Here is a 19,826-nt window from a genome sequence, read left to right as displayed (position 1 = left end):
AAGTAGAGGTAACTCAGGTAAATACAGTATATCTTGCCCCCTTCCAAGACCTCAGGATAACAATATAGGGTTGGTTCCCCCCACTTTTGTTCTTAGACTGGACAACCTAGTCACCTGTTCCCTCTTTCCCTGCAGTTAGTTGTTCATCACTAGTTGCACGGCCAATACGAGGCACAAGAATCCCATCTCTCCAATAATGTGCTGAGATGTGATTATCTGGGAGGGTCATTCTCATGAGGTTGAGTTACCCATTTGTTCAAGCAGTCATTCAGTTTCCAAGGTTTTTAAGTTTCCTGGCTTAAACACTGTCTTGGGCTTTCCTCATAAGCTTCTATTACTTTCCCATTCAGTCACCTTAAGAGTAGCTACTCATTGTTGTGATTGAGCATAAAAACTACATGACATTCTCTTTAATTCTGTGGTGTGAGAACACAAGAGGGTACTGTCATGCAGGTACAAGTTAAGCTACTGATGAAGGAGAAAGGGACAAAGGAAAGCAAGTAATTAGATAAATTCAGACACTGTAATTAAAAGCTGGGGTCTACTTAACTTAATCCAAACAAGATGGTTTCAGTCTACAAAGTCCACAATGTGTCTGGCAAATATAAACAAAGGCAGAATTCCTCTTGGCTCATATCAAATCAAAAGGCTCCAGTGTCTGAAATAAGGATTAGGTTCCTTCCTGGTACAGATGATGTATGTAAGAGTTGCAAGCTTTTTTAAACCGTTCAATTGCTGTTCTGAATTATGTTATAAAAGTACAATAATGATTCCTAAAATTCAAAGTATTGCTTTACAGAACAATATTCCTTTATAGAAGGAAATAGAGGAATATACTAGATTAAATAGGCATCTATGGATTCCTAAATTCAAAATACTGGCTGACATCCAGATTAACACAGTGCTGGTGCTCTAAAGCTGTGTGGGTATTATGGGGAAGGGGCACTTCTTGTTGACACCCCCCCACTTCATTCTGAAGCCCTTGTGCCTCCCAAAAATATGCCCCTGAGGGTTGCACAGCCGTTAGTCTGAATGTCAGCCACTGTCATTAAAATATGACAGCATTTTGAATTTCAGGGATCACAATTTTACTTGTTCAACCTAATTCACAGTGTCTATTCCAATATCAATGGAGACAATTCTTCCCCAGCAGAATCAGGAGACTCATGTTACTTCTTTGCATTAATCTCTGCAATTGCTTTCATTTATGGGATCATTACAACACTAAGGTATGTGTGGCCTTCAAACATAAAATATGAAGGGAAACTCAGAAGCCACTGCTAGAATTTAAAGGTGAACTCAACCAAATATAATCCAGCCATTTGTTATATGAATACGACGGATATGTATAACTTTTCAACAAAAGTTCCCAAAACAGTTTACATAGATATAAATAAATAATATGGCTCTCTGTCCCCAAAAGGGCTCACAATCTAAAAAAGAAACATAAGATAGACACCAGCAACAGCCACTGGAGGGATGCTGTGCTAAGGGTGGATAGGGCCAGTTGCTCTCCCCCTGCTAAGTAAAGAGAATCAACACTTTTAAAAGGTGCCTCTTTGCTCATTTAGCAGAGTTTGCTTTGTTGAAGCACAGCAAGCAAGACCTACATTTCAGTGTGTGTGTGTGTGCGCGCGTGCGTGTATACACAAAATACTTACTCCTTTAGCATTACTCACCTGTTTAGACTGATAGTATGAGGCACCAAGAGAAGCTTTTGGAGAAAGGTCTGTTTCAACCACATCTAGATTATACACATATTCTGGAACACTGATGGCACGATGTAGACTCCCTGTATAAAGACATGAGAAATATGTTTAGAGCCAACTTCAGGTGAAACTGAAATGTTTAAGTCACTGATTTGCAAGACTACATACGAACATAGATGCATAAGAAGCTGCTTATGAGTCATACCTTTATACTGAGTATAAGTATACCATTATTTTATTTTATTTATTTAACATATTTTAATACCGCCCAAAACTTACATCTCTGGGTGGTTTACAACAAAAACAAAAAGTCAAAACAATTAGTTTAAAACAAATAAATGACAAATTAAAACATTGGTTAAAATAAATGACAACAAAAAGTCAAAACTTTATAAGAATTTAAAACCTTAAAACAATATTTTAAAATGAAGTTAAAATGAAGTTATTATACTTATACTGAGTCAGACCATTGGTCCATCTAGCCCAGTATTGCCTACTCTGACTGGTAGTGACTCTCCAAGGTGCCAGGCAGGAGTCTTCCCTAGGCCTACCTGGAGATGCTAGGGAGTGAACTTGGGACCTTCTACATGCAAGCAGATGCTACAGCCCCACCCCGTTACATCTTACAGCACCCGCAGGAGCCATTCATTGTGTTGACTGCGCTCACACTCCTTCCATTCAAAAATCCACTCCTGATTTTCCCTCAAGCTTTCTTCATTTCAGCAGTCTCATTCAGAAAGCGGGGAAAGGCCTTTCCATTGGTGCTAAATGTAAAGTGTGCCATTGAGTCGGTGTCGACTCTTGGCGACCACAGAGCCCTGTGGTTGTCTTTGGTAAAATACAGAAGGGGTGTTTACCATTGCCATCTCCCATGCAGTATGAGAGGATGCCTTTCAGCTGCTGCCCGATATAGTCTGGGAAACATACCAGTGGGGATTCGAACTGGCAACCTCTGGCTTGCTAGTCAAGTCATTTTCCCACTGCGCCATTAGTTAAACTAATGTGAGTCAGAAACCCTGCCAATCAACTGTAGATCATCCAGTGAATCATGCAATGCAGAATTTTGATTTTATAATTTTGTTTTAATCAGAGACTTTGCACTAGCCCTTGTGGAGACTCAGGTAACTTCCCATGCTAGACTAAGGAATTCAATGTATCTGAACTGGTTGCATAACTGAATGCACACAATCTCTGCAGAAAAGGACGGTGTAGATGGCTTCATGCATGTTCTTATCCTCTGGTTGTTCTGATGCAAAGAAAGCCCTTGATGAAAGCCTTTGAATGGTTCTCAAACTTGGTCCCAGAGGTTGGACTACAATTCCCATCATCCCCATCCAAAGGCCATTGTGGTTGGGGATGATGGGAGATGCAGCACACAAGCATCTAGGGACTCAAGTTTGAGAACCTTTGACTTATGCTTTTGCCGATACTGGCTAGAGATGTAAAACTTCAAGAAATTTTGAAGTCATGAAAAAACTCTTTTTCCTCCCTGGAAAAAATGGAAATTTGGGGGGGAAATTGAAATATATGCATTATTTCAAATATATTATTTCAAATCTATGCATTATTAAAGCACCCTTTGTGGGTCTAAAGTCACACTGTGAGGCTATTCCCATGGGCACTGGAAAGCGGGCAAAGGGAGTTTAGCCAGTTTTCTAGTGCTTGTGCAAACCACTGGGCTTGCGGGCAAGGCCGGGGCTCCCAAGGCAATCAGCCTGCCTAAAATGCCCTCACCCTAAATTAGGTTAACTTCGGGGGCCGTGCGGCCTCTGATCCCCACTGCCCCCGCCGGCTTCATGATGGAGCCAGCAGTTGTGTGGGCGGCCGATCCGGCCGCCCAGGGCTCCACCACAGACCTCACTGAGGTTCTTCACAGCAAACGTGTGAAGCGCCTCTGTTTCTTTAGGAGCATTTATTATGTATAACCTGATTTGTTTATAACATTGATCCTGCTTGGTACATTGCATTTAGAAGTACTGTACCACTATCAGCAGTGTTTGCTTCTTCTGATCCTTCATTTTTATAAAGACTTAGAAAATCTGAATTCCCTGTATTGAGATAACCCTCTCTCCCTTTCACATGTTCCCTTATTTCTTGATTTGGAATATTTCCAAACATAGACCAGTTTCTTTCACATGCATTGTTGTAGAAGATGGAGGAATCTGAATGAAGCAAGCAAGAACTTTACTATTCTCCTTTACTTCGGAGAGTAAAGCCCAGAGCACTTTTCCTTATATTAATATATCTGAACACCTTTTCTTAAATATTTTATTCATAATTCCAAAATAAAACATTTCATAATTCATTTTTTCCATTTTTAAAAACATTTTTCAGGAAAAACAAAAACAAAAATGTAATCTGGAATAAATGGGAACACCCACCCCCCACCCCTGCATTTCTACGATTTTTTCTGGGCATTCACATCTCTAATGCTGGCATAGGTTTCCCTTTGGGAGTATAAAAGAAAGTCACTCTAAGGCAGTAAGATGAGAAATGGCATGGCCATAGCAATGGGGGAGAAAGACACATTTATAGGCATTATACAAAGCCTGCAAAGGAGAGCTATAAAAGGAGAATGCAGGAGAGAAAACATATCACCTGCATTGCTCACTTTTTGTTTTAACCGCAATTAGGTGATACATTATGAGAAAAACACATTAAAATGTTGTTTCTTTCAATATCAAAACAAAACCCTCCAATGATTATATGCAAAATATTTTCCATCATAGAATCCAGGGCTAAGAAGTCTATGGTAAAAGTTGAGCATCTGAATAAAAAGGGGCACTATGAGTTAGTCTTCTCTCAATAAACAAGAAATGTTAATTTGGCAGTTTTTGTGCTGCATACATTGGTGAGATCAGAAATAATAAATGCCACAATCACAAGAACAATTAGCTGAGGTCATTCACACAATCGACAACTGAGTTCTACGAGCTGTGTGTGCTCCCAATTTTCGCTTGTGTGGAAGCAAGATAGGAGGAAAACCTGGGTAGCTTCTCCTCTTACCATGCTCCCACACAATCACCTTTATCCAGGTTTTCATTCTGCCTTGCTTAGAGGTGCAAATTAACTAACAATGCTTCACTTCTCCAAGCTGCTTCACTTCTCCAGGTTTCGGGTTGCATTTAAATGTGCTGCCCTCCTCTCTTTTAGAAAGGAGGTTCACTAAGGCTTCTTCAGCTACGGTTTTCTGCCCTTGTGGCTCTGGCCTCCTGGAAACTGTTACCCATGTCTTGTTATATTGCTCTTTGTGTCAAGGTGTTAGAGAAGAACTTATCTCCCCGCTGTTAGTTAGATTTCCTGGAAGGTGTGAGGTTTTTTATATGCAATATTGCCTTGCGGATTCAAGCTGTGAGATTAAGGTCTCAATTTTAGGAGTTGTTTTACTGTTTTTAAGTAATCTATTCTATTCTGGATGCTTGTATACTGTTTTATTGTGTGTAATTATTAGTCACTATTTGTGTATATTAGTTATATTTGTTATTCTGATTTTTATCTCTTGGTTGGCCAACAGCTGTAATAAAGATTGACTGATTGATTGATTGATTTTACCTTTCTTCCACACAACTGAAAATTGGGAGCACACACAGCTCCCAAACCCGGGTAGAACACAGTTTTCGATTGTGTGAATGACCTCGCTGTGTGCAAATCCTAGCCAGAAGCCAACAAGATTTCCACCTAGATGTGTGCAAGATTATACTTGCCACAGTCAATCTTTTAAAAATTGAAGAAATTGTTCAGGGAAGAGTAAATTGACCGCTCTTATATTGCTGGTATGGTATGGTATGGCTCCATTTGCCTTGATCAATTGCTGCTTATCCGTACTTAGCTCAACAGCTGATTTTTTTCCCTTTTTGTGACTTTAATCTTTCAGCAACAAACCAGAGAAAGCAGGGCTTCCTTAATCCCTCTACCCCAACCCAATGATGCATCCAGACTGCTTTAAAGGCCACCAGCAAATTCTGAAGATTAGGGGAGACATCTGGCAGGCACAGAGAGTGTGGGGAAGAACTGGGGGTTAATGAAACTCCCTATCCATACCTGGAAGGTTAAGTAATTCTACAGAATTAAAGAAGGTTAAGTAATTCTACAGAATTCTATATCTTATCTCCAAGGTTCCTGGAAGGTCAAGTTGTTTGAAGAGTTGTTCTATCTCCTTGGTTACAATCTGATTTGTGTTCTAATTTAAAACATTTCCCAGGCTGGGTAGCTGTCTCAACATAAGGTCCCCCGCAAATCAAATCTGTTGATTAAAATGGATTATTGGTCGGTGCAATAATGGTCATGGAGTTATTTGAGACCACAGAAGATGGGAGCAATTGCCCTACATAGTGATAGAAAGAAGTGGTGAAAGAGGTTACTTGGTCAAAACATTCAGAGGAGACCTTGCCAAGTTGTGGGATTTCTCTCTTGGAACGTTTTCAAAGAGGACACTAGAAAAGCAACATCCAATCCCATGGGCCATACACAGCCACTATGCCCAGAGCAGATGCTGAGGAAAATGAGACCACACAGAGCCTGGCTACTCCTGCTCAACAGCATTTCACAAGGAGAGAGTGTCCTAGTTTGTGTGCTACAGATCCTGTTTTGCGCACCAATATGGAAGTCTATAACTACCTGTTCTGGCTGTCAAGATCATTGATCTGATGTGAGTGGCTGGCATACTGCACAATGTTACACACACACACACACACACACACACACACACACCAACAACAACTTAATGGAAGAATTGTGCAAAAGCAGTTGTGCAGTTCATGACCCTTCTTTCTAGTGGCCGACTGCACAATTGTGTTTGTGTAACACAAAAGTACTCTTGAGCGACTGACTGCACTGTGAGCATGGCACTGGACGATTTTTTCCGCAAACGGCGCCATGTGGCCGAATTTGTGAGCTAAACCATGGTCCCCGCATTTGGCGTCAGATGCAGTGGGCATGGCTGGGGCATGAGGCGTGGCCCCTGAGGGGCAGTGGCCTGGGTTCTTTGAACCTGTTTGCACAATGGTGGCTACACCCCTGCAAGGGATGGTTTTGAAAGGCGACTGGGCCCCCACAAGGGCTGTGGGGCAAGGCAGCACATGGCACCTTGTCTTTGGTGCCAGAATACCGTAAGCCACCCCTGCGATCTGGCTATCTGATTCCAGAATATATAATTTTGGAAGGAGCTGCTGCTTGCTCCATTTGAGTGGCCAGTTGTAAAAAAAAAAAATATAAAATGGTTGACTCACAGGTGCCTTCCAGATTACACACTGTTCAGCAGTAAAATGCTTCGGCTTGGCAGGATTGTTCTGAAAACAAAAATAGCTTGCGCAACCCTCCCGCAACGGGAAAATACCACTGTTTTCTTGCAATGCCCATGGAGTGTAGGACTAAAACACAAGGATCAAATCCAAAAGAAGGCACTGGAACTGTGAATGGCACCTTGCAGACAGCGCAAGGACTGCAATGTCGAAACTCGGGCAGCACAGAAGCACTTTTAATGGACAGTTGTGTAATCTGGAAAACGCCACAGCCATGAAAACCGCAAAATGATGCTGGCTATATGTGTAAATGTTTTACATCCAAATGTTGGAATTGAAGTTAATAGTGCAGTAAAACACAAGTCTTGCATCACCTACGAATGCTAACTATAGTAACTTGCATAAACAACCCATACAAAGGAGGAATGACCCACTGGTAACTGTGAAAAGGCACTAAAAGAGGCTGAAAGGCTTCTCAGGTTGAAAGTGCACGAAACTCCAGTGACTTGTTTGAATGAAGAAGGTGGGTAGTACAGGCACCCTGTAATAGTCCCTCCCATGTTGATGGAAATCTTCTTTAGATACTGGCTGACAGCCAAGATCAATCACTCATGAGTAGTCCCATTGAACAATTGTCCTTACACTCTCACAGATCACTTAGTGCCAGGATTCCCAACCTGTGGTACTCCAGGTGTTGTTGAACTACAACTCCCATCATCCCTAGCCACAATAAATTGATGGGAGTGATGGGAGTCATAGTTCAACAACATCTGGAGTATCACAGGTTGGGAACTACTGGTTCAGTGCATAATCATTCAGTGACCCAGGTCGAATGTAATGCGGAGCCATGATTTAATTTCCCCTTACTGTCCCACCTTCCCTTCACACACTAGGAGCAGAAGGGACTGGAGCTCCCCAATTGATCCTCCTCTTCCACCTCACCACCCCTGCCACTTTTTTCTGCACTTTTGTGCTCAAGAAGCCATGGCTGCTGCAACCAGTAAAGAAAGAGACAGAGAAAGGGAAAGAAGGTTGCAGTTCAGCAGCAGGACATTTTGCAACAGACAGCAGACAGGAGAGGAGAACAGTCATTTACCTAACTGAGACTAGCCTCACTGCTGCGCTGGTGACAGGTTCTGCTGTGGTGGCGGGTGCTGACGCCTCGTGTGTGAGAGCATGCTGCACCAGAGATCGTCACATGCAGATCTCTCCACTCACTCACGCTGGGAGTCAGGCAGGCAGCTGCCTGCTGCTACAGCCAGGAATCCACTCCACCCCACCCCGCTGCATGGAAGAAAAATCAGGGGCTGGTGGCTGGGCCTTGCTGGTTGGGTGAGCACATGGCTGCCCGCATACATGGCTGCTTGCCGGTTGCGGCGGCACAGCACGGAAATGAAGGGACATTTAGGCTCCCAGTAGGGGATATTTGGAGGCCCACCCCCGCACCCTGCTGAGGACCGGGCATCAGCCCGGAGATCCAGTCCAAAGAGCATCCTGTTAAGATGCAACTAGAAATGGAATGCCATGGAGGAGTTAGGGTCTGTTTTCTGCGCCCCAGCACTGGCTGACGTTGCACGCACATTGCAATGCAACCAGTTGCTCAAGAGTGCTCTTGTGTTAAACTGAAGAATTACACAAACACAATTGCGCAGTCAGCCACTAGAAAGAAGGGCCATGAACTGCACAACTGCTTTTGCACAATTCTTCCATTAAGCTGTAGTGTGTGTGTGTGGGGGGCAGGTGTGGGGTGGCTGCTGGGGGCCCCCAACCCCAGCCATTTGGAGCCCCCCCAGGACCTTGGAGGACTGGACTGGGTCCCCCAAGGTCTGGGGGTTAGAGCACCTCTGTTTCCTCCTACCTTGCTTCTACACAACCAAAAATTGGGAGCACACATAGCTCCCAAACCTGGATAGAACACAATTTTTTGGTTGTGTGAATGACCTCGTAGTTTGTCTCACAGGAAGCTGGACAGGCTGGGCATGTTTTGTGGGCATCAACATTTTGTCTGCAAAGCTGCAGAAACAATTATGGCAAGGTCAACAAAACACTTCCATGTAATAGCAGTGCAGCAGTACTGTGCTCTCCTGTTCTGCAAAGCGGCACTCGTCTCAGGCATTGTTCTGGCTTGGCTGATAGGGCAGAATGAGCACAATGGGATACATTTGGCTCCTGCTGCCTGATCTACCTTGGAATGCACCTGGAGGAACTAGTTGGCCAAGCCAGTGCCTGAAAGTGTAGACGTGCAAAGGAAAATGAGACAAGAGCACTCGGAATTGGGTTTTGGGTTAGCAGAGTTCCATAGTCTCCAACATGCCACCTTGAAAACGTGGACATGAAATGGGGGTCTGGAAAGGGGGAGGGGCTAGAGGGGGCAGTTGCTTCCCCCTGGATTGAGCCAGTTCCCATTGAATTCAATGGGGGCATACTCCCAGGGAGGGAAGCATAGCATTGCTGGCTTTGCCCCCACTAGAAGAAAACCCTATGGAAGCCCTTCAGAAATGCCTGTGAATCTACAGGTTGGTGATGTGGTCAAGCAACCTGGGAAGTATGATATACAATGGGCAAAGGGCGTGGCCAAGCAACCTGGAGGCATGGCAAACCGTTCTGACTATAAAAAGGCCACAGAGGAAGGAAATAAGCAGGAAATAAAGTGAAAGAAGAGCACAGCATTCCAGACTGCCGAAAGAGATGAGCAAACCAAGATCTTGCAGCTGAAAATAGGGTCACACTTGTAACCAGTTCTCATGCCAAGGAAAACTGCTCCACCTGCCCCGCCCTCCAACTACCATTACACGTGGCTGAAGACTGGAGTCCACTCACTATATGCTGAGGTTATTTACCCAATCAAAAACTTTGTCTTCTACCCGGGTTTGGGAGCCGTGTGTGCTCCCAGTTTCGGTTGTGTGGAAGCAAGGTAGGAAGGAAACCTAGGTAAGTGACTATGTGAAAGCAAGGTAGGAGGAAAAGCAACCCAGGTTTTCCTCCTATCTTGCTTCCACACAAAGAGCCCTTTCTCACGACTACAGAGAAAGGGCTGAAGGGGGGGGGGAGGAAGCCTTAAAATCCTTACTTTCCTGAAGATGATCTTTGGCACCTTGCTGGGCGGGTGGACCACCCACCCAGATGATGGCCAGCTTCTGCTGGAGGCCCCTGGAACTCCCACAATGCACTGCATTATGTGCGCGGTGCATTATGGGGATTCCCCCAACAGCTGGGAGCCCCGCAGTCTCTCAGCCCTGGCTGCAAACCAGGTTGGCAGATGATCAGAAAAATGAGGTTAAGGGAAATGGGCTGTGGAGGTGGGTTTACCGCGCTGCCACCAGGAGCCGGGTGGCTCCTGGAGGTTCTTATGTGCAGGAGAAACCGGGCTGGGCTGATGTAATGTCTTCTCCAGACCGTGAAATGTCGTATAGCAGAAAGTGTATAGGAGATGGACCAGGAAGACTCGGTTCCAGATTCATACTCCTCTATGAGGCTCATTGGGTGACCCTGAGTAAGTCAACATCACTAAACCAAACTCACTTACAGAATTTTTGCAAGGATAAAATGCTCTCCTGCATTCCTTATGGCAAGGGTTCCCAACCAGTAGTACTCCAGATGCTGCTGCACTACAACTCCCATCATCCCCAGCTACAATTCATCATGGCTGGTGATAATGGGAGTTGTAGTTCAGCAACGTCTGGAGTACCACCACTGGGAACCCCTGCCTTATGGGATGGTTGAGTCATGTGCATATATGAGTGTGTGTTTATACATAATAATCTATGTCTGCAAAAGCCAGTTCCCAGTATTCCATCCTACTCTCCCAGAATTCCATCCCCCTCAAGCATGAAAAAGAAGCAGCTTAGAGCAGGGCTGGGCAGACTGGAGCAAGTAATTCTCAATTATTAGGGCTCCTGGGATCCCATTCCGGTGGTATCCCAAACTCCCTTACCTTCTCCCAGACAAGTGAGAAGTTGGCATCCACTTTTATAGGGCATAGAATAGCACTCTAGTTGGGGACGTTGGCCTCCACTGCTGATGCTAAATGGCCCAGCCCTTATTGACTGGAAGCCTGCTCAGTGGTGGTACCAGGGGGAAAAAAAGAGGGGGCACAGAAGGGGCAAAGTGCATTGGAGGAAAAGGGAAGCCTTGTTCTGTGGGTTAGATGACTGAAAGAGATATACGTAATATATTTCATATTATTCTCTTTATTTAGCAGGCAGAGAGCAACTGGCCCTCTCCATCTGCAGCACAGCACCCCTCCATTGGTTATTGCTGTTGTCTATCTTGTGGCTGTTGCTGTTGTCTGTCTTATGTTTCTTTTTAAGATTGTGAGCCCTTTGGGGACACGGAGCCATTTTTATTTATATCTATGTAAACCGCGGTGGGAACTTTTGTTGAAAAGCATGTAAATTAATGTCCCCCCTGTAAATACTTGTCTGGAAGTGTGCTTGGGCCCCTCAGATACACATAGCTCCTTCAGGGGGTGCCATGCATATATTTGTGGGAGGGGCCCACAGAGACTCTACACCAGGGCTGCACAACTTTGGTCCCATAGCTATTATTAGACTACAACTCCCATCATCTCCAGCCACTGTGGCCCATAGTCAGCGATGATGGGAGTTGTAGGCCAACATCTGTAGGAGGGCCAATGTTGTGGAAACATAGGAAACATAGGAAACTGCCATATACTGAGTCAGGCCATTGGTCTATCTAGCTCAGTATTGTCTTCACAGACTGGCAGCAGCTTCTCCAAAGTTGCAGTCAGGAATCTCTCTCAGCCCTATCTTGGAGATGCCAGGGAGGGAACTTGGAACCTAGATGCTCTTCCCAGAGCAGTTCCATCCTCTAAGGGGAATATCTTACAGTGCTCACATGTGGTCTCCCATTCAAATGCAACCAGGGCAGACCCTGCTTAGCTATGGGGACAAGTCATGCTTGCTACCACAAGACCAGCTCTCCTCAGCCCAGCCCTGCACCCTCTAAAGGGGATGAAGTAACATCATCTGAATGTATGGCTAGTGTATGCTTAGTAAAATACTTTTGATTTACTCTTTATTCTGAAAACAAGATAAATACCTGCAGGGAAGCAGCAGGGCTCTTGCCTCAGGCTTGGAAATATCACACTCCATCCTGATTGTTCCACTCTGCATGTAATGCCTCTAATCTAGGCCTCCCCTTGAAGTATTTGGGGGCAAATGCTTCAAGACCTTGTTTGTGTCAAGATACAGATCACATCAGCTCTGGTGTCACCCTCCATAGTCTCAGTTCATTTGCAAAGAAGCTGAGAGCTTTCAAGGGCTCTGGCTTGACTGGGTTATGCAAAGTTCATGTTGGTGAGCATGCAGAGGGTATTAGCTCACACCTCGGCTTTTCACCTGGCAAACTCAGCTATTGGGCAACTTCCTTGAACTATCAGAAACATCTCCTGTGAGCTTTCCTTGATGGCTGACAAATTCCACAGAAGTAGCCTGTTTGCTGGGCCAAACTAACAAGGAAAAGAGGCTTTGTAGTGTTGTGCATTTCCCAGGACAGGCCTGGGGTCTTCAGGAATTCACATTACTCTCCAAATGACTACTGAAAGCAGTCCTGGGGATATTGATTATTTTATTTATCATATTTTTATATCACCCAATATAAAATCTCAGGGCAGTTTACACCAAACAACTAAAACCTAAAAATCATATAAAAACAATTAAAATTACCATCAATAAAACTTTAAAACATCATAAACTAATAGCCTGATAAAACATGCAGAGGTTCTGAAATCCGGATCCCCAGATGTTGTTGTACTACAACTCCCATCATCACTAGCCACAATGGCCAAAGGGGATGATGGGAGTTTTAGTCACCCACCCAGTATTTTATTTATTTATTTATGTAACATATTTATATACTGCCCGAAACGCAAGTCTATGGGCAGCTCACATTACAATAAAAACAAATAAAAAGGTCAAAACATAACAATTTAAAATTTAAAACAATGTTAAAACTATTTAAAACCATCATTTTTCATGAGCGGTATAGAAATCGAATACATAAAAAAATAAAATGAATGAATAAACCATTAAACCAGTGTCTAATTACGTCTGGTTGGATAAATGTGTTTTGACTGCCTTTTTAAAAGTTGTAAGAGATGGGGAGGCTCAGGGCAGCAATGGAGAAGGCCCGTCCCGAGCAGCCACCAGAAGAGCTGGGGGGGGGGGCAACTGCAGACAAACCTCTCCTGATTATCACAATGGATGGTGTGGTTCATAGCAAAGAAGACATTATTTTAAATACCCAGGGCCCAAGCTGTTTAGGGCTTTACAGATTTTAATCAAGACCTTGTATTTTGGCTGGAAACTTATTGGCAACAAGTGTAGATCTTTTAAGACAGGAGTGATATGGTCTCTCCAAGATGACCCAGAGACCAAACTGGCCACCACATTCTGGACCAACTGCAGTTTCCAGACTATGCACAAAGGCAGCCCCACATAGAGTGCATTGCAGTAGTCAAGTCTGGAGGTGACCAGCATATATACCACTGCTCTGAGGTAATTTACCTCAAGAAACGGATGCAGCTGGTGTATCAGCCAAAGCTGATAAAAGGCACCTTTGGCCATGGCCTCAACCTGGGAACCAGGGAGAGGTTTGTGTCCAGATTCCAGAAGCACCCCCAGACTGCATACCTGTTCCTTCTGGGGAAGTGTGACCACATCCAGAACTGGCAGATCAAAATCATCTCCTGAGTTCCAACCCCACACAATAAGTGCTTCCATCTTATCTGGATTCAGTCTCAGTTTGTTATTTCTCATGCAGCTCATCACAGCCTCCAGGCAGGCATTTGGGGAAGTTATGCCTTCTCCTGATGATGTTGACAATATGGAGCCCTGAGGGACACCATACTGAAGTTCAGATTTTGAAGAGCAACACTCCCCGAGGGACACGATCTGGAATTTGCCCGTGAGGTAGGAGTGGAACCACTGCAAAGCAGTGCCTCCCACCCACAACCCCCTCAGACGTTCTAGAAGGATACTACGGTCAATAGAATCGAAAGCCACTGAAAGGTCCAAAAGGACCAACAGAGTCATACTCCTTTTGTTGACAGCCAGTTGGAGATCATCCATCAGGCCGACCAAGGCAGTCTCCACCCCACAGCCCACCCAAAAGCCAGTCTGAAATGGGTCTAGATAATCAGTTTCCTCCAAGACTGCCTGGAGCTGGGAGGCCAACCTCCTCTCAATTACCTTGCCCAACCATGGAAGATTGGAGACAGGCCTATAGTTGCTTAACTCTGAGGGATCCAATGCAGGCTTCTTCCAAAGAGGTCTAATAGTTTCCTCCTTAAGGCAAGGAGGCATCCTGCCCTCCCTTAGAGAAGCATTTATGATCTCTACTAGGCCCTCTATAACAACTCCCCTGCCAAATAGTATAAGTCATGTTGGGGAAGGGTCAAGAGTACAGGTGGTAGGCTGCACCGCTCCAAGCAGCTTGTCCACATCTTCACAATTCACAAACTGGAACTGATCCAGTCTGAATACATAAGAGGAGTTGCTGGACACCTCCGATTCAGATACTGTAGTAACTGTGGGGTCTAAATCCAAGTCGGCCCAAATTTTATCCACAAAAAACTCATTAATCATGTCACAGCAGGTTATAGATGGTTTCAAGTTCTGTTTCAAGGGAGGAGGGGCATTTACCTGCCCTCCCACAACCCTGAACAACTCCACTGGACGTGAACTTGTAGACACAATATGGGTGGAATAGAATCTCTTCTTTGCCACCCGTATTGACAGAGTATAGATCTTCAAATGTGCTTTATGTTCTAATCTGTTGGATTCACATCGAGTCTTCCTTCACTTGTGCTCCTGTCGTCTACCTCGCTGCTTCAGCCCCCATAGTTCTTCCGTATACCAAGGGCCAATTTTGAAGCGGGTTGGAGAGGACGCTTAGGAGCGATCATGTCTACTGCCCTAGTGAGTTTGCTGTTCCAATTCTCCATCAGGGCATCAACAGGATCACCAGCAGAGCCAACACTAAATCCCTCCAAGACTTCTTGGAACCCTACTGGATCCAATAATCTTCTCGGGCTGACCATCCTAATGGGCCCCATACCCATTATGAAGGTTGGGTGTGACAGTGAGTCCAGCCTTAACCAGATGGAGGTCCATACATGATAACGGGGAAATCACAGGAATCCCCACCCATGGAACACCACCCTGATAAGAGTAAAAGACCTGATCAAGTGTGTGACCAGCAATGTGCGTTGGTCCCGAGACCCCTTGGGATAGGCCCATAGTTGTCATGGGCCTATGAACTCCTGAGCCGCCATGGACAAATTGGTCTCAAAGTGGACACTGAAGTCCCCCAGCACCAAAAGCCTGGGGGACTCCAACGCCAAACCCGAGACCAAGTCTGTCAGCTCAGTTAGAGACTCCACTGAGCAGCGGGGCGATCGGTACACCAAGAGAAGTCCTAGTCTATCTCTGGCCCCCAAACTTAGGTACACACATTCAATATGGTCAGACCAACAGGGATCTTGGTCAGGAAGAGGTTATTCTTATAGACCACAGCCACTCCACATCCCCACCCGCACACCTGTATGACAAGAAGAGGACAAGCGATAGGTCCTTATTAGCAGATTTCTGTAAGCAAGTTTATTAAAACTCTTTAAGAGTTAAGCATGTTCCATTTATATCAAAGCTGTTTTTCCAAACATGAAGATGCCTTAGTTATCCTACTTATGAAGCTGATAACACATTTTGTTCTGCAAGAAAAATAATCACATATAAGCATATCCAGCTAAGGTTGCAGTTAATCAGGGATAACTTGGGACCCCAGATATTGTTGGACTACAACTCCCATCATCCCTAGTAACAATGGCTAGCGGGGATTATTTGAGTTGTAGTGCAACAACATTTGGGGACAGGTTTGAGAATTGTGGCTTGATACTGTGAAAAATATTGGGGCGGGGAGGGGGAATAATCTCCAGGAACAGCTTTTATTTATTTTATTTTATTTATTTAACACATTTCTATACTGCCCAAAACTCACGTCAGCTTGTCAGAATTGGAAACCCTAGGCTTGTAATACCTTAAAGACTAAGAAAATTATTGCAATAAAAATGTTCATGGATTAGAAGAACCCACTTCAGAAGATGCACCTGAAAGGTTATGCCACAGTACGTCTGCTACCCTTTAATGTGCCACAAGATGCTTGTCTGTGTTCAATTCAAGGAGGAACAATCAATCATTCAAGGGTTAGAACAAAATCAAAGTGGAGAGATTAAATTTCAAAGAGAAGCTGGATATCTCTGGATCAAGGCTGGCAAGCTGGCAGGTCTGTCATTAAGGCGTGTTTGTAAACAGTGCTCAAAAAAGTTGCAACACATGCAGGAACCTATAGCTCTAAGATAATTGTAAGGAAACTAATATTGAGATTTTTCATTCATCTTTGGATTCAGAAGATCAGATCTGTCCATTTATCACACAGTTTTTCTCGTTACATTCTCAACTGGAGAGGTCCATGGTTTCCTTGCTGTTATAAATCCACAGAAGGAAGTTTTAAAGAGATACCACTTCCCCCACTCCCATTCTACCATCTTAGAACTGCATTTTGGGGATCACAGCAATAATTCCCCTTATGCTGCTGCTCCACAGTCTTATGTGCAAAGAATCGTACTTTACTCCGAAACTGTGTCGTACCCACGCCAAGGAATTCCACTAAATTTATTGCTTAGCAAATGTTACAGTAATTGTACATTAACAGAGGAGTTTATGTTTCCAATGAACCTACAGTCTAACTCTGGGATAGCTAACTAGTGTTCCTCAGGACAAATCTGTTCCCTGACAGCCCTACCAAATGTCAAGTATACCAAGAAAAAGCATAACCTTAATTATTTGTATAACATCCAATGCATAAGTGGGATTATTATTTTACATAATGATAATACAATAAAAATAAGCACTTGCCTTAAAAAAAAAATCCAATTGTAAACTATATTTAAGCGGGGGGGGGGGGAGTGAATATGAAGGGGAACAGAAATAAAGAAGACCTACAGTAGAGGCCCTAAAAATGAAACTGATATAGTTAACTCCCATGTTGCCTAGTCCTCATGACACAGAATGCAAGAATGGATAATCGAATTTTTATATATATTGAGCAAACTATATTGGTGTTATTAGTCTAAGTTTAAAATGCAGAACTGTGAAGGAATGAGACCAAGACCTCTTGGGTTTCTGTATATAAGCCCCTGCATTGTTATTAATATTCCCAACTGTCTTCTTGTAAATAAGCCCTGATAAATGAGTTGTATTATATTATATTCCCAAAACTTCATTATTGTAAATAGGATTTCTGTGCTTGCAAATCCCTGTGCATGGAGAAGGATGGCAGGGCCAAAAGTTCAATCTTGTTTTTCTATAGTTTCACATTTGGTCTAGCATTTGAGAGTTGGTTTTTGGAGGGAAAGGAGATTTTTAAAAAGAAGGGGAATTTTGTTTGTTTGTTCCGATTGGCTGGGCTGAGGAACTGATGGGCAGAGAAACTGCATATATTGGGAGTGTTATTGGACAGCAAGTATATCAGCGAGAATTGAGCCTAATCCTTTTTGGTTCTGGCAAGACGCCCCATTCCCTATCCACGATAGGAGGATGAAAGCCAGTGGCTGAATCAAACAGGAAGGCTAGATTCTAGAGGTTTTCCCCGCAACAATTTCATCCTCCTATCGTGGATAGGGAATGGGGCGTCTTGCCAGAACCAAAGAGGATTAGGCTCAATTCTCGCCGATATACTTGCTGTCCAACTGAATGGAGTCAAACAAAAAGGGTGCGTTGCTCAAAAAAGGGGCCGAATTTGCCATAGGTCAGAATAGAGCTGGCAAAATGTTCCAACAAATGGTTTTGAGATAGAAGATAGGTGTGAGCGATCATACCACTTGCCCCCTGCCTTGTAGGCTGTTGTTGGCCGTGGCCCAGTAATATTTACACTCAGATTTTCCCAGTGATGGCCCATTTCCCTTCAGGAAGAGGAGGGCCTTAGTGTCTACTTCATCACAGATCAGTATTACCTTCTCAGTTTTCCTGCTGTACTAAAATGGTTTCAGGGGGAACCAAAGTAGGAGCTAAATCAATAGCTAGTATTAATGACAGATAGTTTTGCCAGCAAGGATAGGGTGGATTCATTCCCAGCCTGTTTCTTGCACTAGTAAGAGAGCCAATATTACATCAGTGTTAAACAGTACATAAAATCAACAACTTGGTTTTCTCTTTGCTTCTGGGACTAGCTCTTTCCAGGCAGCTTAGTCCGGTTTGGTTGTCTTCTGCTTCTGGGACTAGATCTTTCCAGGCAGCTAGTCCTGCATTGCTCCCACGGTGTCTGAATCGATTTCCCACTCATCCTCTGTGGTTCTCCAGAGTCTCAGGACTGGAACTCGACCACCAGGTGGTATTTCATCTGCTTCTGGGGAGGGCACCCTGCGTTGTTCCCTCGAGGCTGGAGTTTGGTCTCCAGGTACTGCTGCACTTGCTTCTGTTGGGGGGTAATTTCAGCCTTGCGCCCGAAAACTTTTCACTGTGGTTTCAGAGATGTCCTCCTCTGATGCTCTTTTACATCAGTCAAGTCTCCTTCCTCCAAGAATGACGCCTCTCCCATTGAAGTATGGGTAAAGTTTCGTTAACCTGCAGATAAATTATTTCTTCTTATGTGGCTCAAAGATTTTGGAGGACCAGCCATGTGTGAAGGGCACTCTATTAAGATTTTGTGTAGGGAAAGTCCAGTTCGCTGGTTGGGCATGGCCCTCATGATCAGGGGTCCCAGAGCTTGGCTGAAAGCAAGTAAAGTCTTAAGCTGACAGGAAATCTTGTCACTCTGTTCTTAAGGTACCTCATATCTGGGCACCAGTTCATGAACTAATTTCTTAAAACTGTAGCTGCATCAGCTTTCCCACAGGGGTAGTGTTGGGGCACATGTACCCCAACCTTAGACTCAGAGGTACCAACCCAGAAGTATGTGGAATTCAGTCCTGTGTCTGGTTCCATTTTATTAAGACAGGAATTAATGCCTGGACTCAGGGTGAATTGACATCCAGATCTGCCTGGGTAATGCTTGGTAAATGATTTGTAAAGGCAGGGGTAATCTAGCATTGTTTATCAGTGTTTGTGGAACTCACACAAGACACAATGGGTCAGGCTTAATTACCAGTCTCACACTGCTGAAATTAACCTGCTGTCCAGTAATCCCCTTACCTCACTGACAGGATGCTTCTGCCTTAGTCAAATGTGTTGATTAACTCGCCTCACACAACTAGAACTAACTCTTTCACTAACTCCTGACTTTTAACATTCTTGGGACAAGGCAGGAGAAGATGTAGATTTGTTTGGGGAATGACAATAGAACAATACTCTGCTAACAGGAGAGATCCTGTTGACCCTGGACTGACCAAATATCCTGAGCTAATTTTGGTAATTAAAAGACAATATTCAGAGGATAGCAGGAATAGATGCCTTTTGTGATCCAGAAGACTCAAATGAACATCAAAGGATGGAACCACTATAAGGAGTCGTCTCTGGACATGGTAGACTAGCAGTCTTGTGCCTACAAGCAGTCTTCCGCCTACAAGCAAGATCTGCTCAAGAGCCATCCCAGAGTTTGCTGCTAAGCCAACAACAAGCAGGAACTCTGTCCATGAACCGGAACTCTGTGACTTCTGCTGTGCAGTGAGAAGTCAAGACTTCCCAACCATGGTGCTCTGACTCTCAGCCATGCTCTGAGCAAACTGCATGCTTGATCTAAAAGCTCCTGTCTCCAGCCAAAAGCTTCTCTCCTTCAGCTGAAAGATCCACCATTCTCAAGCCTCTGATCCTGGTAATATGCTGCCTCCACAAGCCTTGGATCCCTCCATCCTTTCCCCTTG

General features: G+C 44.2%; 1 protein-coding gene across 1 annotated transcript in view; it reads right to left on the bottom strand.

Annotated features, from left to right (window-relative positions):
* Positions 1–19,826, bottom strand: part of PKP2 (plakophilin 2) — a 104,871-nt gene that overhangs the window by 75,176 nt on the left and 9,869 nt on the right. Inside the window, exon 2 of the mRNA XM_053257440.1 lies at positions 1,680–1,792. Coding sequence (XP_053113415.1) covers positions 1,680–1,792 — 113 coding nt within the window. The remainder of the gene's footprint in view (positions 1–1,679; positions 1,793–19,826) is intronic.

This window comes from Hemicordylus capensis, chromosome 5 (genome assembly GCF_027244095.1).
Source record: "Hemicordylus capensis ecotype Gifberg chromosome 5, rHemCap1.1.pri, whole genome shotgun sequence".
NCBI lineage: Eukaryota > Metazoa > Chordata > Lepidosauria > Squamata > Cordylidae > Hemicordylus > Hemicordylus capensis.
The sequence above is the reverse complement of the archived record's forward strand: the minus strand, read 5'-3'. Positions and strand labels throughout refer to the sequence as shown.